General features: G+C 33.7%; 1 protein-coding gene across 1 annotated transcript in view; it reads right to left on the bottom strand.

Moving 5' to 3' along the window:
* LOC128638061 (neuronal pentraxin-1-like) overlaps positions 1-12,163 on the bottom strand; it is a 41,012-nt gene extending 28,849 nt beyond the window's left edge. The window contains exons 1-2 of the mRNA XM_053689931.1: positions 11,348-12,163; positions 644-806 (exon numbers count right to left, since the gene is read on the bottom strand). Coding sequence (XP_053545906.1) covers positions 644-806; positions 11,348-12,163 — 979 coding nt within the window. The remainder of the gene's footprint in view (positions 1-643; positions 807-11,347) is intronic.
* Positions 12,164-15,939: the final 3,776 nt, after the last annotated feature.

The raw sequence follows: 15,939 nt of genomic DNA, 5'->3' as shown, positions 1-15,939 counted from the left end.
TAGTGAATTCTTATCTCTAGCAGCAAGACCGCACTATTTCCGGGGGCCAGCAGGAAGGAGGGAGGGTACAATGACACGGTCACATCGCTTGCACCAGGACTTGCGCTATTATACCCAAGAAAACCCTTAAAGGGACAGTATACACCAATTTTCATATAACTGCATGCAATAGACACTACTATAAAGAATAATATGCACATATATTGATATAAAAATGTTACTGGAACACCCACTGCAAGTGGGAAATAGCAGACACTCCCCCTTCCTCTGCATATGAAAAGACCATTTACACAAACAGAACCAAGCTGGAGTAGGTATACGTCGGTATTCACCTAAAACTTTGGGGTTTAGTTAGGAGTCTGACAATCAGAGCAATGTTATTTAAAAATAAGCAAAACTATCCATATAATATAAATGGATAGTCTACAAAACATGTTTGCAAAGAAAAATCTAGTGTATAATGCCCCTTTAATGACCAGCGACGTACAGGGTATGTTATGGTCGTTAAGGGATTAATACACATAATAAAATATTTTATATTGATTGTAATCTCTGTATTTAATGGTTTAATGTGTGTTTTTTACCTACAAAGCAGAATATATTGATAATCTGGATAAAGTTACATGTTTTTTTTTTTTTTTACCTTTGTCCCCACCGGGCAGTTTGTGCCTTATAGGGTCTTCAGAAGTCTGATCCACATGATCCGTATTGTTATGTTTTTCATGAATCTGTCGTTCAAGGATGCTGATCTTTTTTTGCAGGGTGTCCCTCAGAGATGTTGAAAACAATGATGTGTTTCTGGTCGTCTGAAGAACAAAAGAAAGATGTCATCATTTATGTAGGAAGAAAATGGTTTAGTATCATTGTGCCTGATTTACTCAGTAGCCTTCAGCTAGATACAAAAAATCTTTTTGCTTTTGGATTTTTTCTAATATAATTTGTGATGTGGCAAGTACCTGCCAGAGGCTATTTTGTGTCTGGAATGTGACAACTAGAAATTTACTGGAGATTTTTGTACTATGGGGTATGTTCTAGTCCCTTAGTTACACTAAAGGTTTATCTATAACACATCCCATAGACTTTACTCCTATTATCACATTTTCTTCATTCTCTTTGTATCTTTATTTGAAAAAGCAGGAATGTGAGCTTACGAACCGGCCCATTTTTGGTTCAGACCCTGGACAGCAATTGCTAATTGGTGGCTTCATTAAGCCACCAATCCACAAGTGTTACCCAGGTGCGGAAGCAAAGATTGGCCGGCTTGTAAGCTTACATTCCTGATTTTTCAAAAAAAAGATACCAAGATAACGAAGAAAGATTGATAATAGGAGTAAATTAGAAAGTTGCTTAAAATTGCATGCTCTATCTGAATCATGAAATAAAAAACATTTAGTTCAGTATCCCTTTAATAGTGAATTCTGTAGAAAAAGCTTTTCTTTCCTGTTTTTTCCCTTTTACAAAACTTGTTTTTTAAATGCCTTTTAAAACAGTATTTTATCAATGTCATTTAGGAATTCAGTATCTTGCTCAAGATCTGATACACACTTCCGATATACGCGTTGGTTAGAAAGTTACTAGCTTTCTGATTTAGTTGCACCTGGTCCTATGACTAATAATTGGGGTTTTCCTTTAGAAAAACATTTAAAATGATTTATCTTCAAAAATATAACTAAATGCTGATTAGTTAAACTTGTGTACTGTATTGTGATTGACCCCAATATGTTCTAATATTATGTATAATCAAACCAATAAAAATCTGTTTAAAAGGAAATACAAGTACAAAACAATACTCTGTGTTCCTGAGATCATTTGTATTTGTTTAAGCCCTGCTCTACTGGAACCTATCTGAACACCTGTGGAAGTGCATTGTTGCTTCTGAGTCTACCAAGGTGTATGTTTCAAATTAGGAAGCCTAGAAAACAAAGAAAATTTGATAACAGAAGCAAATTCATCAGTTCCTTATAATTTCATGCTATTTGTACCATGAAAATGTAATTTTTGTATTTCAAGATCTTAAACACACTTGAGCAGACATGGCAGCATCCCTCTAAATGACTGTTTCCCTAGCAACTTACATATGAACCCTTATGAGATATCTACTTCATACTCATTTGTACATATACAGTATGACATTGCATTACATTAAAACTATTTTTAGGTCTAAGGGGACATGTTCAGAAAGAATGTAAAAATATTTAGGGAAATAATTTATATTAAAGGGGCATGAAACCCAAAATTTTACTTTCATGATTCAAATAGAGCATACAGTTTAAACAATTTAAAGGAATATTAAACCCACGTTTTTTTCTTTAATAATTCAGATATAACATGTCATTTTAAGCAACTTTCTAATTTACGCATATTATCAATTTGTCTTCATTCTCTTGGTATCTTTATTTAAAAAGCAGAAATTTAAGCTTAGGAGACGGCCCATTTTTGTTTCAGAACCTGAGAACCACTTGCTGATTGGTGTAGCCAATGTACCCACCAATCAGCAAGCACTAACTAGGTGTTGAGCCAAAAATGGTCCGGCTCCTAAACTTACATTATTGCTTTTTCAAATAAAGATCCCAAAAGAACAAAGAAAAATTTATAGTAAAAGTAAATTAGAAAGTTGCTTAAAATTGCACGCTCTATCTGAATCATACAAGAAAAATTTTTGTTTCATATCCCTTTAACAATTTACTTAAACTATCTTGTTTTGTTCTCTTGGTATCCTGTGTTGAAAGAACAGCAATGCAGTATTGGGAGCTAGGTTAACATGTCATATGAGTCAATAACAAGAGGCATATACCATATGTGCAGCCACCAATCAGCAGCTAGCTCACAGTAGTGCCTTGTTCCTAAACCTACCTATGCTTTTTAACAAAGGATACCAAGAGACCAAAGCAAATTAGATAACAGAAGTAAACTTGAAAATTGCTTAACGTTGCTGTGTCTGAATCATGAAAGAAAAATGTTAAGTTTCATGTCCCTTTAAACAATTCAACAACTTTTTAATACACATGAACTATTTTCCTTAATCTCTTTTCCAAATAATTTTGTATTTTAAACTACCCCGAAGAGGCAGAGGTGTGTCCTGTAAATTCCAGAAGCCTAAGCAAGCAATTATATATAGTGATTGCTTGATTACTGCAGGAGCTCACTTCCTTAAAGGGACACTGAACCCAAATTTTTTCTTTCGTGATTCAGATAGAGCATGAAATTTTAAGCAACTTTCTAATTTACTCCTATAATGAAATGTTCTTTATTCTCTTGGTATCTTTATTTGAAATGCAAGAATGTAAATTTAGATGCCGGCCCATTTTTGGTGAACAACCTAGGTTGTCCTTGCTGATTGGTGGATAAATTCATCCACCAATCAAAAACTGCTGTCCAGAGTACTGAACCAAAAAAAAAAAAAAGTATAGATGCCTTATTTTTCATATAAAGATAAGCAAGAGAATGAAGAAACATTGATAATAGGAGTAAATTAGAAAGTTGCTTACAACTGCATGCTCTATCTGAATCATGAAAGAAAAAAATTGGGTTCAGTGTCCCTTTAAAGGTCTACAACATAATTTTTGTTGTTTTTAAAAGATAGATAACCCCTTTATTACCCATTCGCCAGTTTTGCATAACCAACACAGTTATATCAATATACTTTTTACCTCTGTGATTACCTTGTGTCTAAGCATCTTCTGACAGCCCCCTGATCACATGACTTTTTATTTGCATTTAGTACTGTATTGTTTAAAATTGTATGTTCAATCTGAATCCCAAAATAAAAAAAAAATAGGTTTCATGTCCCTTTAATTTGTGGTTGCATGCCCCCCCATAAGAGCTGCGCTGCAACACCCCAGAAACTGTGAATGCAGCTTGCTACATTTTACCCATAGTATAATTAAATTGCCAGTTTATTGATGAGTATGTTTCCTCAGCTTGGGAAACGATCCATGTGCGGTTACATTACACCTGATAGCTGTTGTTTTTCATGCTGTACAAGCACAATTGATTTTGAATTTAACTACTGAGTTCAGTAGCACTTTAGATAACATATAATGAAGTGGTGTCTATAGGGTTGTAAACTACCATTGACAAAGCACCCGTCCTTTCTGTCTATAAGTCATTATTTATTCCTAAAATAAGATAATTTTGAAGGACAGTTGTATCACATGATGTCCTCAAACTCCTAACTCTACAAATGTTTTACTTATTACATTTATTATAAATTAAAGGGACAGTCTAGTCCAAAAAAAACTTTCATGATTTAGATAGGGCATGTCATTTTAAACAATTTACTTTTATCACCAATTTTTCTTTGTTCTCTTTGTATTCTTAGTTGAAAGCTTAACCTAGGAGGTTCATATGCTAATTTCTTAGACCTTGAAGGCCGCCTCTTAAGAATGCATTTTAACAGGTTTTTCACCACTAGAGGGTGTTAGTTCATGTTTTTCATATAGATAACACTGTGCTTGTGCACGTTAAGTTACCTGGGAGCCATCACTGATTGGCTAAACTGCAAGTCTGTCAAAAGAACTGAAATAAAGGGGCAGTCTGCAGAGGCTTAGATACAAGATAATCACAGAGGTAAAAAATATATAAATATAACTGTGTTGGTTATGCAAAACTAGGGAATGGATAAACAAGGGATTATCTATCTTTTAAAACAATAACAATTCTGGTGTAGACTGTCCCTTTAAGGATCCCCAGTAATTTAGTGAGGATGACCCCTCTGTGCATCCGTAGCCTCATATTGTGAGGAAATATATGAGGTAAATGTGAGATCAAATTGTACTTAATGCACCACTAGTAAATATGTTTCAGTCCTTTAGCAGGGTTTAAAAGTATAGTAGAAACTTCTAAAATAAATAGATATAAATACAAATTATAGTGCATTTTATTTTTCAACTAAAATTGAACTTTTTTAAGTGCATCATAAATTTTACAAAAGACGACTCCACCTAGTCGTCGGTCACTGACACCTTAAATCACCGGTGCTGCCATTTTGGAACCTAGGTTACATGGCAGGTATCTGAGGGAGAGTTGCTGCACATGTGTAAACATGTCAGTTCTGGAATGCAGTGAAAGATAGATTTTAACATAGCGGCACCAATGATTAACCTTAATACTATGTTAAAAGCACAATAAAAAGTGTGCTTTTCTTTCATACAGGTGGTGAGAGTCCACGATCAATTACTCATGGGAATTACCCTTCTTTACCACTAGGAGGAGGCAAAGAGTTGCAAACCCCAAGAGCTCTATAAAACCCCTTCCATCTCACACATACCTTAGTCCTTACTTCTGGAGGTGGTTGAAGAATGAAGATGTGCATGCTCTAAAGCAGTGTTTCCCAAGCCCAGTCCTCAGGACCCTTAACAGGCTAGATATGCATTATATCTTAACTAGAGCACAGGTGAAATAATCATCTGAAGGGTGAGAGCAGGTTGGTAACCATGGTTACTGATCAGCTGTTTATTTCACCTGTGCTCTAGTTAAGATATAATTAATATCTGGCTTGATAAAGGTCCTGAGGACTGGAGTTGAGAATGAGAAACACTCTAGAGGGGCAGTTTTTTTCTTCTTTTTCAGTGTTGTTCCACAGAAAGATTTTAAATCTTCCTTATGTTCATTGTTTTGTAAGGCTCTAGTTCATATTTATCTATATGCTTAGCCTATTTCTCCTCCATATAATAATGTTCTGGTGTTAATGGTATTGCAGGCTTTTTCTGAACCTATGTATCAACTGGTCTTTATTCACTTTCTTGGAAAGTGTTATTTCTTCTGCTAGATGAGTTTCTGAGTTACCTGCTCTTTTTTGTGATCCTTCTTTTCAGATGTTTCATCAGGATAAGGCTGTTTTTTTCTTTTTGATTTCTTTCCTAAGGTGGTTTCTTCAGATAACTTTAGTTGAGAGATGGCTGTTTCTTCTTTGTGTCCATTTTATAGGTATGCTTCTGAGAGATCTTTGCATTACTTGGATAATGTTTGGGCACTTGAATATTTCATTGCTGATACTAGGATTTTAGACATTTAGTTTGTTCTTCGGGTCGGAAAACTTCTGCTGTTTCTTTAGCCTTTTTTGTTAACTTGTTTATCAAAGCTTTTTTTGGAGGGAGGTCTGGATTTCTGCTCATTCTACTAGGTCAGTTGTATATATATATATATATATATATATATATATATATATATATATATATATATATATATATATATATATATATATATATCATAAGGTAAAAAGAGAGAGAACATCCAGGAATGAAATCCAGGATAAAAAGACAGGGGATTCAGCATTCTTTTGAAAAAAATATAACTCACAAGTACAGTATATCCAATAAATGCTTTAATCGTGAAAAATGTGGTCTCTCTCACTGTGAGAGCACTGAGACGCAGGCAATGGTATCAAAGGGCAGTATATACACAAAAGGGTAAATACCAGAGCAATAAAAATGTTGCAAAAGTCAATCAGACAACTTACAAACATTAAAACCTGACCGGTCAGGGATGAGCACAAGTATCGATGTTAGAATTACCTGCTAACAGCCATATATATATAAAATCGAGATTAGTACTAAACCTTCTACACCCTGCTGCACACCGCACCCCCTGAGGTATACCCTCAGTACATGGAGGTCTATACTGGGCAGGAAACGTATGGGATCTAAGAGATGTATAGCAATCTCCAAGTATGTAGGCAGGTAAATTAGACAATGAGTAATGAAAATATAGAGTACATATAGTGACGTATATAGAGGGGAATCGCCACTCAGACTAGCTACACCCAGCACCTCTAGACAGAGGTATAGAGCTGGGCAGGTAGAGATCGGGATCTAAGTAGCCTCAGTGGACGTGCCCCCTAAATATGTACAGATCAGCAATAAAGAGCAAAACATGCATGTAAGGCAAAATACAGAAACATCATCAGGAGTCCATATGAATAACTTTTGGTGATCGTATGTCAAAGTGGTTAATAAGCAAACAGTTCAAGATTTGCAGATGTAGCAGTTAGTATCCAAAAGCCAAGCAAGAGGAAAACATGTAGAAACAGAAGCTTGTCAAGCATGTAGACGCATATATCTGTCGTAATTATTACAAACCACTGTAGAGTTGTGCAGGCCCCCTCGACAGGGAGAGTCATATAAGAGAGTGCTCAGTATGATAGGTGGTAAACAAAGTTCTTTGCAAATTAACAGGTAAGAGCAATACGACCTTAACTTCCTGACAGCTATCCGTTATTCATTGTGCCGATTCATGCTTGTCTAAGTTGTAGGCAAGTTAGAGCTAAAATCATTCTCCTTGTCTGGCATCTTTCACACCGTATCTCCGTAAATGGAACCAGAGCACACCGGTACAAGCGTACATCACATGGTCCGGTCGGCTAAGCCAATGCTGATGCGCATTTCACCCGCTCGTCCAAAATTCAGACTGGGCTTCGTCAGGGATATAGAGTGAACAAAGTCCCAAATTAGTGCATATAAAAAATCCAAAGGGACAAAGAAAGAATCCCAACAGTTCAGTGAAGTCTGTAATCTTCTGTGTCCTGATCCAGATCTATAAAACCAAAAAATAATGTCCATATTGTCTTAAGAAATGCCCAGTTGAACCCAAAACGCATAGACGATCGATCTCTCCATGGGAAATCGCTATTCTGGTAAATATTTTTTTCTGTGTGCACGAAGGGTTAAATCCAACAATATTGTATAACATGCATTTTTATTTTTAGGTACATGTCCTTTGCTCTGTCAGAACAAGTATCAAAGGCATATGAAAGTCAAAATTAAACTTTCATGTAATTTTAAGAGGCCTTCTACCATCAAACTTATTTAATCTTCTTGATATTCTTTGTTGAAAAGCATACGTAGGTAGGATTTGGAGCAGTACTATACACTACTGGGAGCTAGCTAGTGATTGTTGACTGGCTACATATATATGCCTCTTGACATTGGTTCATCAGATTTGGAGCTGGCTTTAACTAGTCGTTTAATCAATTTGCAGTAGGCAAACATAGTTATATACAAGCAATAGTGGAATAATGAAATGCTCTAATACATTGAAGCATTTTATTTATTGCACTTTATTTCCCTTTAAATTGGGGCAAAATAAGTACACTTTATTTAAATAACAAAATCAGGAACAACTAAGAGAAACGTATGCCCTCCAGCCTTTAAACATAGTTTTTTGGAATAACACCCAAGTCTAGAACCCCCTTGGTTATAATTACCTCTAATCCTCTTGTTAATATAAGGTGGTGTGTACCAAAAATCTATATGTCACTCTCCAATCAGAAATTGGCTAAAACAATTTTCACTATATTCTTCTCCCAAGTATAGGTCTAATTAATCCTCAGGGTAACCTACTGTTTTATCCTTGCATTATTTTAATACTGTTTACTGTACTGGCACCAATACTCCCACTAGAAACCTGTTTTTATATGTCAACAATCTTATTTATAAAAATCTACTTCCCTTTAACTTCAGATTTTCAGGCCTGCCAACTATGAAAAATATTTCATAGCCTACACTCATTTATATATCTGATGTCACAGAAAGTCCTGTCAGAGAAAAAAATACTGTAATATACAACTTGTTTCAAGATTTAGGAAATATTTTTATTTAATTTGTATTTTCTTCCCTCTTTTCCCTTCTGCCTAATTTATTTTTGTAATGGTTATAGCATAGAGATATGTATAATTGACTTATGAGTGTTAGGTTAAAGATGAGTGAATTGTTTTAATGAGTTCTAGAATATTTATATTTGTTAATCTTTTTTCTTTCTTCTTGATGGATTTATGTTTTCTCTTCTGTTTGTTAGAAATTGGAAAATTTCATTAAAAAATAATAAACAAAATATTTTTTTTTCTGTGAAATAATTCAAGAGCATTTTAAACTGTATTAATTTAAGACCATATTTATACTCTTTAAAAATGAATTAAAAGTTACAAAGTCTTATAATGTAAATTAAATATAGTTTTTGAGGTGTCATATATTAAAAATTAATGCAGTTTTCTTATACTTTCTGTAAACATCATCTATTTTACCTTTCCAAATCATCTGTTTGAAGATATTTATTTATTCTGTATACATAAAGATTGATAAAAATAATTTGTTTAAAGTTATTTAATTATTTTTAAATTATTTAAATTATTTAAAAATGAATTAAAAGTTTATGAAATATTATAGAGTAAATACATTTGTTTTTAAAGTGTTGTTACATATTAAAAAAATAATGCTGGTTTCTTATACATTTGATAAACATAATCTATTTTGCCTTTTCAAATAATCTGATGCTAGAATATTTACAATAATTCTGTATACTTAAACTGAATATATTGCATAAAAATATTTTGTTTAAATGATTTAATTAGTTAAAAGTACTTTATTGTTTGCTATGGGACAAAAATGTTCGTTATTATTATTATTATTATTATTATTATTATTATTATTATTAGTTATTTGTAGAGTGCCAACAGATTCCGCAGCACGGAAGTTATGATACATTTTTAAATTTGTTGAAGATTTCTAAGTCTAAGTGATCATACCATTTTGACTATTTTTATTATCTTTTGAATATTATTTTATAGCGCTATTTTGCTGAGCCAAAGAGTGATCTGGAGTATAGACCTTAATTAAAGGGACACTCAAGTCAAAATAAACTTTTATGATTCAGATAGAGCATGTAGTTTTAAGACACTTTCCAATTTAATTCCATTATCACATCTTGCACAGTCTTTTTATATTCACAATTTCTGGGGAACAAGGTCCTACTGAGCATGTGCAGAAGCTCACAAGGTATACGTATACTAGTCTGTGATTGGTTAATGTCTGTTAGATGATACAGGGGGCTTGGAAAATGGGAGAAAAAATAAATTTGAATTTCAAATAAGCAGTAAGTGCTATTGAATTGTCTTTTTATTATGTACATGTTAATTATGCAATTCTACTGCATTGATTGCTCTTGCTATCTCACAGAGTGATTCAGAAGTGCAGCATTATAGCCCTTTGTTCTAGCTCTTCTCTGAAACATAAATGATCACGTTCTTTCTTTGTAAGTTTTGTTAAATCATTTATTATTCTAGTAGCTATCATTTGAACTTTTTTTAAGTTTATATCCTTCTGGAGACACACACATGCTTCCTCACAATAAGCTTTTACTTCATGATTTTCCTGTTACAACAATGCTGCCCTCTAGTGCTCATATGACTCAGCTACATCCTCACAATACACTTTTCTACAGCCTTTCTCCTTTTGCAACACACACAGACAGCACTTTTATTTTCAACTGACTCATATATTTTGTGTTTAGGCAATTTACATTTTCTACTCCAAAGTAAATTTGTGCCATGTATCTTAATTATTTAAAGTTAGTCAATATGAAATAATTGTTGTTTTCATTACCATTAAAAACTTATGAATGAAAAGAACTAATACACTGATAGACTATATATATATATATATATATATATATATATATATATATATATATATATATATATATATATATATATATATATGCATTTTGTGATTGGCTAATGGCTGTCACATGATATATTAGGAAGGAAAATGTAACTCACTGACATTTTTCATTAAAAAAAATCTACTATTCATTTAAAATTTAAACTAAGTGCCTCTACATTGTTTTTATTATGTGTTTATTGATTATGCTATTATATTGTGTTTTGTGCTCCTTTAAAAAGAGGGAAATGTGTGTGCACCAAATTAACAGGCTTCTATAATTTAGTTGTATACCTTTCTTAAATACATAAAATCATAAATATATACAGTACATAAATCAATAATACATAAATCAATAATGCACAAATAAATAAAAGACACTCACGACACATGTATACTATATCATTTCATTATGAATATTATTGCAATGTACTGTTGTAATTAGAAAATGTCATTAATAGATATTTGGAAAAGAGATATGAGGAGCTATCATATATTTTATTAGACTTATATAGCATTTTCACAATTCTAGATACATGATAAAAGCCATTCTCAAGTTATAGATCATACAGTTTCAACACCTGTTTGGTACAATACTTGGTATATTACTGCTCCTTTTCCCCTGCTGTAATTTTATGTACACTTCTTTTTGTACTGCATAACCAAAGTAATTTAATTATTTTAACATTTATGCATATTAAATAAATTACAACATAAATGAATAGGACAGACAGACACACAGACAGGTAGATAGATAGACAGATTAATCGACTGATAGATAGATTGATAGATGATTGATGCATAGATAGATAGGCACATATATGTTTGTTTCTGGTAGGTAACATTTGTTAAATCCAGCATCAGTTCGGTTATATAAGTAAAACACGGAATTAGTAAAATGATCAGTTTATTACCTGTATATGATGCAATCTCTCTTTCAATGATTCCAGCATGCTTTCCATCTGATGAATCCCAGCTGATGTAACCTCCGGAGGATCTTCCATTGTATTTGGTGGAGCACTGGGTTTGTGATAAGAATCATGTGTCTGTTGTTCTCTGTACTCACGATGGGTGAGATGATGATACTCATGGTCTCGATTATGCCCATGGGTATCTTCGTGCCCTCCATGAACATGTTCCCTATCATGCCCATGCTCACGTCCATGTTCTCTTTCATGCCCATAGTCTCTTTCATGCCGGTCTTCCCAATCTTGACCATGTTCTCTTTTGTGTCCATGCTCCCGTTCATGACCATGCTCTCTTTCATGCCCATGTTCCCTGTCATGCCCAAGCTCCCATTCATGGCCATCTTCCGACTCATGCGCATGCTCCCTTTTATTTTCCCTCTCATGCCCATGCAAATTTTCATGGCCATAATTTTCTTCATGCCCATGTTCTCTTTCTTGCCTATATTCACCAGAATGTATATGGCCCTCTTCATGCCCCCTATTCTGGTGGTATCCCTCACAACGGCTGAGTTTAACAGTGAGTTCTCTAATTGTCTCTCTCTGATCTAATATTGTTTCCTTCTGGTGTACCACTGTTTCTCGCAGATGTAAAATGGTTTCCTTAGCCTCTTCCTGCATGCTAATCCAGTGCCCCCCACCACTTGCACTCTGTCTCTGCATGTTTGAATGGCACTCCATATCCAAGGGCATTGGGGTGCAGATAAATTTTGGATGTGACATTTCCCCAGCACAATTATGTACCAAAAACAGACCAATCACCATAATAAATGATAAAAGCTTCATTTTGTAAAATAAGTGTTTTGAGTTGTCAAAGCTAAGAATCCAAGTCTTGTCTGACTGTCTCTACCTGTCCTTCTCTTGAGTTGTCCTTCTTAGCTGATGATTGACATTAAATCGGATCTGCTGTGTATTTAATGTCACCTCTTTCTGTATTTAACAAATCCTCTTCAGCTTCTATTTCATCGCTCACATTCTGGCAGCCTGGTCTGGAAATGGTATTAATCATTAATGCTAATGTCCTTTAACAAGTGGGAAACTCCTCCTCCAATCTAAGTGTCCTACATGCAACTGGAACAGATCAAATGCTTACTTTAAACTTAGCTAATAGACTCAGGAGGTTTTTAAGGAGATGATGCCCTGGTAAACTATTCCTGCCCTGAAATCACTTCCAGACAGCCAAGTTAATCCATCAGGTCCTATTATTACGAGATGCTCTTGGGGAGTGTTTTTAGTATTGCACCTAATAGATATATTGCATTCTGCAAGCATTTAAATGAAGCTAAGCATCATTTCATTTGTACTTATGTTTAAAATTGTCCAAATGGCTTGTATATTGATACATGAAATACACCTAAAACAAGATACTTTCATAAAATGATTTTATTGTGTTTGCTTAAAGGACCAGTTAATACAGTAGATGTGCATAATCAACAAATGCATGATAAAAAGACAATGCAATAGCACTTAGTCTGAACTTCAAATGAGTAAGATTTTTTTTCTGAAAATGTTTAAAGTTTTGTCTATTTCCAGTCCTATTGTATCATGTGACAGCCATCACCCAATCACAAATGCATATAAGTATAATCTATGAATTATTGCACATGCTCAGAAGGAGCTGGTGACTCAAAAAGTGTAAATATAAAAATAGTGTACACATTTTGTTAATGGAAGTAAATTGGAAAGTTGTTTAAAATTGCATGCTCTATCTTAATCATGTAAGTTTGAGTGTCCCTTTAAGTTAGTGAACTCCATAGAGACTAGGGTAACGTTAATTTGACACAAATCTTGATTTAATAAAATGTATGTGAAAAATTAAAGTAGTTTTCTGCATACCGATAACACACTGAAATTAAAGGGACAGTCTAGTCCAAAACAAACTTTCATTATTCAGATAGGGCATGTCATTTTAAAAAAAAAATTAATTTTACTTCTATCACCAATTTTGCTTTGTTCTCTTGGTATTCTTAGTTTAAAGCTAAATCTAGGTGATTCATATGCTAATTTCTAAGCCCTTGAAGGCCACCTCTTAGCTCAGGGCATTTTGACAGTTTTTCACCACTAGGGGGTGTTAGTTCATGTGTTTCATATAGATAACACTGTGCTCACACACGTGGAGTTCCTAGAAGCTCGCACTGATTGGCTAAAATGCAAGTCTGTCAAAAGAACTGAAATAAGGGGCAGTTTGCAGAGGCTTAGATAATCACATAGGTAAAACGTGTATTAATATAACAGTGTTGGTTATGCAAAACTAGGGAATGGGTAATAAAGTAATTATCTACCTTTTAAAACAATAAATTTTCTGGTGTAGACTGTCCCTTTAAATTAGAGGTAACAATATGTTTTACAGACATAGACCGTAAATGTATTAGTTATTTGAGATGCTTTATTTCTAACTGAAAAAAAACAAATTCATCTAAAAATAGCAAAGATACCAACCATATACAAATATTATATTGCTGTAGCTGAAACATTTTTAATTTTATTACAAGACCAGAGACTCCTATTTTGCATAATCTTTCTTTACTACTCATATGCAGCCTTTTAAAGAATAACAAGAATAACAAGCTATTAAAACAGAACAGATATTGAAATAAGAATAAGTAGCTGATACTAACTTATAAATGCAGGAAAAAAACAGCCAATCAGAGAAGGGAATTGACTATAAACTGACCCCTATGCTGTCAAACCTCCTCTTTCTTTTGCTGCTCATCAATAAGATAAGTCATAGCAAAATGTTTCTAACTGAATTTATTTATTTTTATTGTTATTATTAATTTTGTATTATTGTCTACCTATATTTTTTCCCTTTCTATTTATTTTACTTTTTCAGTCCGGTTTTATTCTTTATTGGTATTTCAAACATTATTTCCCCCTTTCTTTTTCATATTTTATTAATATCTCCCCTTGCCTGCAAATCTGTTCTCTATTTGCCCGGGTAGTACGGTCCTTTTACTTCTTTCACCCTCCGGTTTGTTTTTCTGAGCCTGCAAGCCATTATCGGTCTCTTCTCTGTGTAATGATATTTTCCTCTGTCAGATGTGCACGGCTTCCGTCGCCATTTTGGGGGCCGTCCTGAAACCTTTTTCCCGCCCTCTCCCAACTGACGTCGGAGAAAGACGTTTTCACTCTGGTCTAATAGTGATTACTTTGTTGCTATTTGGCTGTATTTTCAATACGTTACCTCATAAACTTGTCAATCTTCATTATATTTACAGCTTATGCTGATATCTTTGCCTCCATTGCCACTTTGTGGCTAAATATATTAGTTATATCAATCTAATGTTTATAAAATTCTTGCTGAGCAAAAAATTGTTATTTATACTGTAGATTATCTGTTTCTTATATAGTAATTGCTATATTTATTATTACTTAAGTTATTTTAAATTTGTTATAATTAATTTCTTTATTAAATACTTTATTAAATACTTTATTAATTATAATGTCAGAACCTGCAGTATGTTCTAACCCATTAACTGCAATCTATGATAGATTCTTCTATGAATAATTTATTTAATAAAATGTCCTCATTAATGGGCAGAAAAGAAACTAAAAAGTTCTTAAAGAGAAAGAATCCATCTATTGCTATTAAAGCAAGTAGAAAACTTATTTCAAAATCACGTCAGTTACTTTCTGACACAAATATTCCTCACAGCAAAGGAACTAAAACCGCTGTTAAAAGAACCCTGCACCCCAAGTGTACCCAAATAGGGGGACATTACCTTAATTTCAAAAACAAAATCTAAACTTAAATCTGTTGAAAAAATACTTTCCTCAAATTCTAACTCTTCTGATGAAGAAGATTATACTGACATCAATTCAGATTCCTTATATGATTCTGACGATTTTAATTATTCTCCAGCTGTTAAAAGACATAAGAAAATGTCCAAAAAATGTATACATTTTGAGGAGGTAGAAAAGGAGTTTACAGACTGTTTAGGTAACCCCAGATTCAATCCAGATGAATTACATCATCCCCGTTCTGCGGAATGGTGTCCGTCTATTGACTTTGCAAAATTTATAGATTCCCAATTAAGAAAACTTTTAAAAAAGAAAACCCGAAATAATATGAGGGCAGAATGTCCTCGCCCCTTACTTCCCAAAAATGCTGCCCTTACCCCTGAGGTTGATCCTAAGATTTTAAAATTTATTGGTGCCCCAGGGTATAAACTCAAAGCGTTGACAGATTGTGGAGGATCTGCCAAGATAAGTTACTGGATACTGTGGGTCCTTTATCTAAATTATTCGAAATGTCAGAAATGGGAGTTCCACAAAATTCTCCTCTAGACCCTTACATTGTCCGAGAGTGGGTCCAAAGACTCCTCTGTTTTATAGGCAACACTAATACAGCTTTATCCCTGGAAAGACGGCGCAATATTATGCGCAAGATTGATCCAAAAATATGTGATTTTGCCTCTAACGAGATTGCCTCAGATGTCAATGGCCTCTTATTTGGGGATTCTTATTTAAAAGAATTAAGCCAATATGTCAATACATTCTCTAATTTGAATAAAGTTAAGACCTCGGTTAAGAAAAATGTT

The sequence above is a fragment of the Bombina bombina genome, chromosome 8 (assembly GCF_027579735.1).
Source record: "Bombina bombina isolate aBomBom1 chromosome 8, aBomBom1.pri, whole genome shotgun sequence".
Classification (NCBI taxonomy): domain Eukaryota; kingdom Metazoa; phylum Chordata; class Amphibia; order Anura; family Bombinatoridae; genus Bombina; species Bombina bombina.
The sequence above is the reverse complement of the archived record's forward strand: the minus strand, read 5'-3'. Positions and strand labels throughout refer to the sequence as shown.